We start from the raw sequence: 11622 nt of genomic DNA, 5'->3' as shown, positions 1-11622 counted from the left end.
TATTTTAACGTCTTTTAAACGTGAATTTGCTTACTGTGACTATTCTTGTAGGGGCTGCACATTTTTGGTCTCACCTCGGGCGGCAGACCCGCCAGGACGGGCCCCGCATCTACCACATCGTCCTATAGCAAACCATAGTCACACCTTAGCGTCACATTCAGTCCTCCAGCTTTCTATACCTTCTTGTCGCTCCACAAAACCTCGTTGTCTGATTGTGAACTCTCAACCCCGTGGTCGGGAAATGTCAAAGAGAGGCCCGTGCTGCAGCAGGGGGGGCGTAAATAAAATAAAAACAACAGTTTATTGCTTTATTTTCAGATAATTTATTTTCCTTTCTTATTTAACAAGTGTCATATACAATACTAGCATCATAAACCGACGCGTATATGACCAGCTCCTCTCGCAATCACCGTTGACAACAATTTGCAGTCTTGATCATTCTCGTCTCGCATAACAATCCTTGCCAAACATGTGAGTAGCAACCGCTGCTGTATGTTTCCTTTAGTAAACCTGTTATATCTGCGATATGGCTTTCTCCCATGTGTCCCCTCCCATTTTCACAGATAGGCTAAACAATGTCGGTGTGCAGTGTTTCATACAAAACAGCTGTCTGTGTTCCTCTACAGTTATACCTGCTCGGCTGCTGCGCTGCACATTTATAAACGCTTTCGCTGTCATTGTGCGTTTGTATGGCGACGTCGATTCATTGTTTTTTATTTTATTTTTTACAGTTCCCCATGTGTTGCGTTGTCTTAGTGTTTAGCTGGCGAAAGGAAATCCGTAATAAGGGACCTATCGCTAGCTATAGTATCTCTTTTGAAAAATAATTACATTTTCATCCCGTTTAATAACTCAGGATATCACATCGGGATCACATAGTCAGTATGGTGATATAGGCTACTTAGCTATATGAGATTAGAAACACCACAAAGGATTACAGTAGTAATATTGTGTATTCATTTTGTGTAGGCTAACCCTAACAAAAATCCCGTGTATGAATGATCAAAGCATTATTATAGGCTATTTGTCTCTTATTATGGGCATGTAAGACATACTGACAGCTGGTGTGTCTATTGACAGTGCAGTTTGATTAGGGGGATTGCACACAAACATGTTAGTCTGTTTGTCTCAGTAGTCCGTTATTGAAATTATAACATAGTAGGCCTAATACACATGGTAATGCAGCAAATGCAACACAAATGCATGTTGACCATCAATTCAAATAAATAATGTATCATAGTAGTGGAAATACTCATATCTGGGCCAGCTGACATGCTGTTATTTATGTCTGGGCCCAAGGGTGGCACCAGACTACACTAAACACCTTGGATTCATCACCCACACTTCTAAGGTTGTATCTTGGATTTTTTTTGTTTTCATTTATCCCTGTTATACGAGTGATGAGTTAGGCCTAGTCTACTTCATACTCAGTTTGGTTGATAATTTAGTTGTTTTACTCAACAAAAAAACACTGGAGGTAAAAACAATAAAATGTCAACCTGGGTCCGTATTTATAAAGTAGGAGTGCTGATCTAGTGTGCTGGATCTGCTAGTGCTGGATCTCCTACAGGAGTGCTGATCTGCTACTCTCTGTTCATCATATATGCATAGTCACTTTAACCATATCTACATGTACAGTGGGGCAAAAAAGTATTTAGTCAGCCACCAATTGTGCAAGTTCTCCCACTTAAAAAGATGAGAGAGGCCTGTAATTTTCATCATAGGTACACTTCAACTATGACAGACAAAATGAGAAAAAAAATCCAGAAAATCACATTGTAGGATTTTTAATGAATTTATTTGCAAATTATGGTGGAAAATAAGTATTTGGTCACCTACACAAGCAAGATTTCTGGCTCTCACAGACCTGTAACTTCTTCTTTAAGAGGCTCCTCTGTCCTCCACTCATTACCTGTATTAATGGCACCTGTTTGAACTTGTTATCAGTATAAAAGACACCTCTCCACAACCTCAAACAGTCACACTCCAAACTCCACTATGGCCAAGACCAAAGAGCTGTCAAAGGACACCAGAAATAAAATTGTAGACCTGCACCAGGCTGGGAAGACTGAATCTGCAATAGGTAAGCAGCTTGGTTTGAAGAAATCAACTGTGGGAATAATTATTAGGAAATGGAAGACATACAAGACCACTGATAATCTCCCTCGATCTGGGGCTCCACGCAAGATCTCACCCTGTGGGGTCAAAATGATCACAAGAACGGTGAGCAAAAATCCCAGAACCACACGTGGGGACCTAGTGAATGACCTGCAGAGAGCTGGGACCAAAGTAACAAAGCCTACCATCAGTAACACACTACGCCGCCAGGGACTCAAATCCTGCAGTGCCAGACGTGTCCCCCTGCTTAAGCCAGTACATGTCCAGGCCCGTCTGAAGTTTGCTAGAGAGCATTTGGATGATCCAGAAGAAGATTGGGAGAATGTCATATGGTCAGATGAAACCAAAATAGAACTTTTTGGTAAAAACTCAACTCGTCGTGTTTGGAGGACAAAGAATGCTGAGTTGCATCCAAAGAACACCATACCTACTGTGAAGCATGGGGGTGGAAACATCATGCTTTGGGGCTGTTTTTCTGCAAAGGGACCAGAACGACTGATCCGTGTAAAGGAAAGAATGAATGGGGCCATGTATCGTGAGATTTTGAGTGAAAACCTCCTTCCATCAGCAAGGGCATTGAAGATGAAACGTGGCTGGGTCTTTCAGCATGACAATGATCCCAAACACACCGCCCGGGCAACGAAGGAGTGGCTTCGTAAGAAGCATTTCAAGGTCCTGGAGTGGCCTAGCCAGTCTCCAGATCTCAACCCCATAGAAAAACTTTGGAGGGAGTTGAAAGTCCGTGTTTCCCAGCAACAGCCCCAAAACATCACTGCTCTAGAGGAGATCTGCATGGAGGAATGGGCCAAAATACCAGCAACAGTGTGTGAAAACCTTGTGAAGACTTACAGAAAACGTTTGACCTCTGTCATTGCCAACAAAGGGTATATAACAAAGTATTGAGATAAACGTTTGTTATTGACCAAATACTTATTTTCCACCATAATTTGCAAATAAATTCATTAAAAATCCTACAATGTGATTTTCTGGATTTTTTTTTCTCATTTTGTCTGTCATAGTTGAAGTGTACCTATGATGAAAATTACAGGCCTCTCTCATCTTTTTAAGTGGGAGAACTTGCACAATTGGTGGCTGACTAAATACTTTTTTGCCCCACTGTACATACTACCTCAAATCAGCTTGACTAACCGGTGTCTGTATGTAGCCTCGCTACTTTTATAGCCTCGCTACTGTATATAGCCTCGCTACTGTTATTTTTCACTGTGTTTTTTATTTCTTTACTTACCTATTTTTCACCTAATACCTTTTTTGCACTATTGGTTAGAGCCTGTAAGTAAGCATTTCACTGTAAGGTCTACGGCGCATGTGACAAATAAACTTTGATTTGATTTTCCTTGTATCAAAATGTTCTAATGAAATCGTTCATAGGTCTTTGGTCCCACTCCCCTACAGTGTGTGTGTGTGTTCATGGGATAATATCTATCTTATCTTTTTCTCTGTACTGTAGGTTTCAGCTGTCCTGCTGAGCTATGGGGCGCTGTTGGAGCTGTCTATACAGAGACCCCATCCAAGACAACCATCTCACTAAATTCAAGGTTCCTTTCTAAACCCTCATATATTGGCTGCCCTAGTGTGTGGTGTATTTGATTTGATCAGATACCTAGTCTATGGTGTTTTATGTTATGATGAGCTTTTCTTTGCTGTTGTGCTTTTGTCCTATACACCTGGCTATTATGGCTCGGTTATAACAGTGGATAGTCAGCTATCCAGCTATCTATTGATGCCTAATATCTGTAAAAAAAAAAATATATATATATATATATATATATATATCTTGTCAAATACTGGATAGGTGCAGTGAAATGTACTGTACTATGCCCTGTTTACCTTTTGTTTACATATAGTGACTGCATTATGTACTTCCAAATACAATAATCTGTCTTAATTTAGACACAGATTTATGCTCTGCATCTATGTCAGTGGTCACCAACCTTTTCTGAGTCGAGATCACTTTCGCAGTCAAAAAGCAAGCCGAGATCTAACGCTCAGATAAAAAAAATAAAAAAAGATTACTTAAAAAATGTAACATTAACCTAATAAAAACAGTTCTGTAGGAATGACGTTTGTGCACTAGGCCGCATACATTATCACAGCATATTCACTATATACTGTATATGTCTGCCCTGCCAATATTGTTTTTCTCAGACCATATTACATTTGAAAACTTGAGCTTTATAACAAAATAGATCAGTTGGTGTAGCACTTGCGAGGCACAGCTGACCATAAATTGAAATAATTTGCAAAAAGTTAGCTTTTTTATTTGACTGGACTGATGGTACCTGCATCTGATGGACATGGTGCTTTCAAGACAACTGGGAACTCTGGGGTGAAAAATGAGGTCAAATCATGACGTCAGTGATCTTCAAGTCGGAAAGTTGGAGCTCTAGAAAGATGCCAGTTTCCGACTTTTAATTCGCAGTTGGATGACTGTTCAAAACTTTTTTTCACAGTCGGATCTCGTTTTTTCCCAAGTTCCCAGTTGTCTTGAATGCACTGAAGTCGGAAGTCAGAGATTTCCGAGTTCCCAGTTATTTTGAACACGGCTTTAGCCTCAGCGGAAGAAGGGAGGGAGAGAGCAGCAGAGGGTCTGCCTTTCACTGTCCATGCTCTTTCCTTCCTTTCCTGTGGCGGCAGGTAGCCTAGTGGCTAGAGCGTTGGGCCAGTAACCGAAAGGTTGCTGGATTGAATCCCCGAGCTGAAAAGGTAAAAATCTGTTGTGCTGCCCCTTCCGGAGGAATGACATTTTTTAAATTTTATTTAACTAGGCAAGTCAGTTATGAACAAATTCTTATTTACAATGACGGCCACTGTTCCCTGGTGGGCCGTCATTGTAAATAAGAATTTGTTCTTAACTGAATTGCCTAGTTAAATAAAAAATAAAAAAGTAATTCCTCCGGTGATACTGACCAGAGAGAGCGGACACCATCTTCCACCTGATGGCAAAACTCGAGTCGCACCGCATCTGCCTCAGGCACAAATTCATGTTATTCCTATGACCAGAGAAAGTGAAATATTCCTTCATATTAAAATAGAAGCAATGACTGCTAATAATAATAAAAACACAAGGCTATCGATAGACTTGGCTTATCATTTATTGCAGTGCAAGTGGAAGTAGAGAGAACTGCGTTTTATGTTTTGTTATAGTGTTGAATAAAAACAGTGTTGACAGTGCTGAATAAAAACTTAGACATGAACTCACTCATTAAAACAGTAGCTCTTTGCTGTATTCTTTGACAGTCTCTCTCTGGTCATAGTTTTAAAAGTAATGAAATGTCACGTAGGCTATTACCAAACTTTGCTGTCTTTTCACACAAATGAATTGGTTCAAAAGGGGAACACTTTGCCTTCCTGGTGCGCAGGGCTTCTGAATCAAGCGCACCTACAGGGGCTTGCGAAAGTATTCACCCCCTTGGCATTTTTCCTATTTTGTTGCCTTACAACTGGAATTTAAATGTATAGATTTTTGGGGGGTTTGTATCATTTGATTTACACAACATGCCTACCACTTTGAAGATACAAAATATTTTTTATTGTGAAACAAACAAGAAATTAGACAAAAAAACAAAACTTGAGCGTGCATAACTATTCACCACTATTACAGCTGCAAGTCTCTTGGGGTATGTCTCTATAAGCTTGGCACATCTAGCCACTGGGATTGATGCCCATTCTTCAAGGCAAAATTGTTCCAGCTCCTTCAAGTTGGATGGGTTCCATAGGTGTACAGCAATCTTTAAGTCATACCACAGATTCTCAATTGGATTGAGGTCTGGGCTTTGACTAGGCCATTCAAAGACATTTAAATGTTTCCCCTTAATCCACTTGCGTGTTGCTTTAGCAGGATGCTTAGGGTCATTGTCCTTCTGGAAGGTGAACCTCCGTCCCAGTCTCAAATCTCTGGGAGACTGAAACAGGTTTCCCAAAGAATTTCCCTGTATTTAGTGCCATCCATCAGTCCTTCAATTCTGACCAGTTTCCCAGTCCCTGCCAATGAAAAACATCCCCACAGCATGATGCTGCCACCACCATGCTTCACTGTGGGGATGGTGCTCTCGGGGTGATGAGAGGTGTTGGGTTTGCGCCAGACATAGCGTTTTCCTTGATGGCCAAAAAGCTCAATTTTAGTCTCATCTGACCAGAGTAGCTTCTTCCATATGTTTGGGGAGTCTCCCACATACCTTTTGGCGAACACCAAACGTGTTTGCTTATTTTGTTCTTTAAGCAATGGCTTTTTCTCAAGCCACTCTTCCGTAAAGCCCAGCTCTGTGGAGTTTACGGCTTAAAGTGGTCCTATGGACAGATACTGCAATCTCCGCTGTGGAGCTTTGCAGCTCTTTCAGGGTTATCTTTGGTCTCTTTGTTGCCTCTCTGATGTATGCCATCCTTGCCTGGTCCGTGAGTTTTGGTGGGCAGCCCTGTCTTGGCAGGTTTATTGTGGTGCCATATTCTTTCCATTTTTTAATAATGGATTTAATGGTGCTCCGTGGGATATTCAAAGTTTCTGATATTTTTTTATAACCCAACCCTGATCGAGCACTGCAGGATTTGAGTCCCTGGCGGCGTAGTGTGTTTTCTGGATTTTTTCTCCACAACTTTGTCCCTGACCTGTTTGGAGAGCTCCTTGGTCTTCATGGTGCCGCTTGCTTGGTGGTGCCCCTTGCTTAGTGGTGTTGCAGACTCTGGGACTTTTCAGAACAGGTGTGTATATATACTGAGATAATTTGACAGATCATGTGACACTTAGATTGCACACAGTTGGACTTTATTTAACTAACTATGTGACTTCTGAAGGTAATTGGTTGCACCAGATCTTATTTAGGGGCTTCATTGCAAAGGGGGTGAATATATACAGTGGGGCAAAAAAGTATTTAGTCAGCCACCAATTGTGCAAGTTCTCCCACTTAAAAAGATGAGAGAGGCCTGTACTTTTCATCATAGGTACACTTCAACTATGACAGACAAAATGAGAAAAAAAATCCAGAAAATCACATTGTAGGATTTTTAATGAATTTATTTGCAAATTATGGTGGAAAATAAGTATTTGGTCAATAACAAACGTTTATCTCAATACTTTGTTATATACCCTTTGTTGGCAATGACAGAGGTCAAATGTTTTCTGTAAGTCTTCACAAGGTTTTCACACACTGTTGCTGGTATTTTGGCCCATTCCTCCATGCAGATCTCCTCTAGAGCAGTGATGTTTTGGGGCTGTTGCTGGGAAACACGGACTTTCAACTCCCTCCAAAGTTTTTCTATGGGGTTGAGATCTGGAGACTGGCTAGGCCACTCCAGGACCTTGAAATGCTTCTTACGAAGCCACTCCTTCGTTGCCCGGGCGGTGTGTTTGGGATCATTGTCATGCTGAAAGACCCAGCCACGTTTCATCTTCAATGCCCTTGCTGATGGAAGGAGGTTTTCACTCAAAATCTCACGATACATGGCCCCATTCATTCTTTCCTTTACACGGATCAGTCGTTCTGGTCCCTTTGCAGAAAAACAGCCCCAAAGCATGATGTTTCCACCCCCATGCTTCACAGTAGGTATGGTGTTCTTTGGATGCAACTCAGCATTCTTTGTCCTCCAAACACGACGAGTTGAGTTTTTACCAAAAAGTTCTATTTTGGTTTCATCTGACCATATGACATTCTCCCAATCTTCTTCTGGATCATCCAAATGCTCTCTAGCAAACTTCAGACGGGCCTGGACATGTACTGGCTTAAGCAGGGGGACACGTCTAGCACTGCAGGATTTGAGTCCCTGGCGGCGTAGTGTGTTACTGATGGTAGGCTTTGTTACTTTGGTCCCAGCTCTCTGCAGGTCATTCACTAGGTCCGCACGTGTGGTTCTGGGATTTTTGCTCACCGTTCTTGTGATCATTTTGACCCCACGGGGTGAGATCTTGCGTGGAGCCCCAGATCGAGGAAGATTATCAGTGGTCTTGTATGTCTTCCATTTCCTAATAATTGCTCCCACAGTTGATTTCTTCAAACCAAGCTGCTTACCTATTGCAGATTCAGTCTTCCCAGCCTGGTGCAGGTCTACACTTTTGTTTCTGGTGTCCTTTGACAGCTCTTTGGTCTTGGCCATAGTGGAGTTTGGAGTGTGACTGTTTGAGGTTGTGGACAGGTGTCTTTTATACTGATAACAAGTTCAAACAGGTGCCATTAATACAGGTAATGAGTGGAGGACAGAGGAGCCTCTTAAAGAAGAAGTTACAGGTCTGTGAGAGCCAGAAATCTTGCTTGTTTGTAGGTGACCAAATACTTATTTTCCACCATAATTTGCAAATAAATTCATTAAAAATCCTACAATGTGATTTTCTGGATTTTTTTTTCTCATTTTGTCTGTCATAGTTGAAGTGTACCTATGATGAAAATTACAGGCCTCTCTCATCTTTTTAAGTGGGAGAACTTGCACAATTGGTGGCTGACTAAATACTTTTTTGCCCCACTGTATGCATGCACCACTTTTCAGTTCTTTAGTTTGTAGAATTTTTTTCAATTTTTCTTCCCCATTTCACTTCATCAATTTGGACTATTTTGTGTATGTCCATTACATGAAATAGAAATCAATTTAAATTACAGGTTGTAATGCAACAAAATAGGAAAAATGCCAAGGGTGACTTTTGCAAGACACTGTACCGCCAACAGTGCAACACCAAAAAAAGGAGAGCAAACCTTTATGCATTCTCGTTGGCTTTTCTACAGAAATGTTTGGTGATCGACTAGGAATGCCTTGAAGATCGACCGGTTGGTGACCACTGATCTATGTCGTGCTTATGGAGACTATATGTATGCTATATAAATCCTTTATAAATTGTAACTTGTTTAAAGTGGGACCACAAACGGGTACCTTACTTATTGGTATTTTCCCATGGCAGGTGACCAATGTGGATGATGAGGGGAATGAGTTGGGTTCTGGGACCATGGAGCTCACCCAGACCGAGCTCATCCTGCACACACGCAAGAGGGACGCCATCCGGTGGCCCTACCTATGTCTGCGGCGCTATGGCTACGACTCCAACCTCTTCTCATTCGAGAGTGGCCGGCGCTGTCAGACTGGACAGGGTGAGTCTGAACCAACTGGCCTAGTTATTAGTACATAGGTATTACAAAATGTTGCCCTATGAGATGTGTGTACATACAGTGCTGAATAAGGGCAACGTTTCTGTTCTACTTTTGTATGAAAATGAACCACAATTGGAATGGGATCATTTATTTTTGGTCAGGAATCTTTGCTTTCAAACAACAACAGTTTTAGATTAGTTTAAGATAACTTATATATACAGTGGGGAGAACAAGTATTTGATACACTGCCGATTTTGCATGTTTTCCTACTTACAAAGCATGTAGAGGTCTGTCATTTTTTATCATAGGTACACTTCAACTGTGAGAGACGGAATCTAAAACAAAAATCCAGAAAATCACATTGTATGATTTTTAAGTAATTATTTAGCATTTTATTGCATGACATAAGTATTTGATCACCTACCAACCAGTAAAACTTCCGGCTCTCACAGACCTGTTAGTTTTTCTTTAAGAAGCCCTCCTGTTCTCCACTCATTACCTGTATTAACTGCACCTGTTTGAACTCGTTACCTGTATAAAAGACACCTGTCCACACACTCAATCAAACAGACTCCAACCTCTCCACAATGGCCAAGACCAGAAAGCTGTGTAAGGACATCAGGGATAAAATTGTAGACCTGCACAAGGCTGGGATGGGCTACAGGACAATAGGCAAGCAACTTGGTGAGAAGGCAACAACTGTTGGCGCAATTATTAGAAAATGGAAGAAGTTCAAGATGACGGTCAATCACCCTCGGTCTGGGGCTCCATGCAAGATCTCACCTCGTGGGGCATCAATGATCATAAGGAAGGTGAGGGATCAGCCCAGAACTACATGGCAGGACCTGGTCAATGACCTGAAGAGAGCTGGGAGCACAGTCTCAAAGAAAACCATTAGTAACACACTACGCCGTCATGGATTAAAATCCTGCAGCGCACGCAAGGTCCCCCTGCTCAAGCCAGCGCATGTCCAGGCCCGTCTGAAGTTTGCCAATGACCATCTGGATGATCCAGAGGAGGAATGGGAGAAGGTCATGTGGTCTGATGAGACAAAAATAAAGCTTTTTGGTCTAAACTCCACTCGCCGTGTTTGGAGGAAGAAGAAGGATGAGTACAACCCCAAGAACACCATCCCAACCATGAAGCATGGAGGTGGAAACATCATTCTTTGGGGATGCTTTTCTGCAAAGGGGACAGGACTTCTGCACCGTATTGAGGGGAGGATGGATGGGGCCATGTATCGCGAGATCTTGGCCAACAACCTCCTTCCCTCAGTAAGAGCATTGAAGATGGGTCGTGGCTGGGTCTTCCAGCATGACAATGACCCGAAACACACAGCCAGGGCAACTAAGGAGTGGCTCCGTAAGAAGCATCTCAAGGTCCTGGAGGGGCCTAGCCAGTCTCCAGACCTGAATCCAATAGAAAATCTTTGGAGGGAGCTGAAAGTCCGTATTGCCCAGCGACAGCCCCGAAACCTGAAGGATCTGGAGAAGGTCTGTATGGAGGAGTGGGCCTAAATCCCTCCTGCAGTTTGTGCAAACCTGGTCAAGAACTACAGGAAACGTATGATCTCTGTAATTGCAAACAAAGGTTTCTGTACCAAATATTAAGTTCTGCTTTTATGATGTATCAAATACTTATGTCATGCAATAAAATGCTGATTAATTACTTAAAAATCATACAATGTGATTTTCTGGATTTTTGTTTTAGATTCCGTCTCTCACAGTTGAAGTGTACCTATGATAAAAATTACAGACCTCTACATGCTTTGTAAGTAGGAAAACCTGCAAAATCGGCAGTGTATCAAATACTTGTTCTCCCCACTGTATGTACAGTTGAAGTCGGAAGTTTACATACACTTAGGTTGGAGTCATTAAAACTCGTTTTTCAACCACTCCACAAATTCCTTGTTAACAAACTATAGTTTTGGCAAGACGGTTAGGATATCTAATTTGTGCATGACACAAGTAATTTTTCCAACAATTGTTTACGGACAGATTATTTCACTTATAATTCACTGTATGACAATTCCAGTGGGTCAGAAGTTTACATACACTAAGTTGACTGTGCATTTAAACAGCTTGGAAAATTCTGTCATGGCTTTAGAAGCTTCTGATAGGCTAATTGTCATCATTTGAGTCAATTGGAGGTGTACCTGTGGATGTATTTCAAGGCCTACCTTCAAACTCAGTGCCTCTTTGCTTGACATCATGGGAAAATCAAAAGAAATCAGCCAAGACCTCAGAAAAAAATTGTAGACCTCCACAAGTCTGGTTCATCCTAGGGAGCAATTTCCAAACGCCTGAAGGTACCACGTTCATCTGTACAAACAATAGTACGCAAGTATAAGCACCACGGGTCCACGCAGCCGTCATACCGCTCAGGAAGGAGACGCGTTCTGTCTCCTAGAAATTAACGT

General features: G+C 41.8%; 1 protein-coding gene across 1 annotated transcript in view; it reads left to right on the top strand.

The window, feature by feature from the left end:
* Window positions 1-242: 242 nt before the first annotated feature.
* The window catches only part of LOC120064791 (fibroblast growth factor receptor substrate 2-like), a 49243-nt gene continuing 37863 nt past the window's right edge, over window positions 243-11622 (top strand). Inside the window, exons 1-3 of the mRNA XM_039015393.1 lie at window positions 243-471; window positions 3587-3674; window positions 9017-9203. Coding sequence (XP_038871321.1) covers window positions 3609-3674; window positions 9017-9203 — 253 coding nt within the window. The 5' untranslated portion in view covers window positions 243-471; window positions 3587-3608. The remainder of the gene's footprint in view (window positions 472-3586; window positions 3675-9016; window positions 9204-11622) is intronic.

This window comes from Salvelinus namaycush, chromosome 20 (genome assembly GCF_016432855.1).
Source record: "Salvelinus namaycush isolate Seneca chromosome 20, SaNama_1.0, whole genome shotgun sequence".
In the NCBI taxonomy this organism is placed as follows: domain Eukaryota; kingdom Metazoa; phylum Chordata; class Actinopteri; order Salmoniformes; family Salmonidae; genus Salvelinus; species Salvelinus namaycush.
This window is presented reverse-complemented; position numbering and strand designations above follow the sequence as displayed.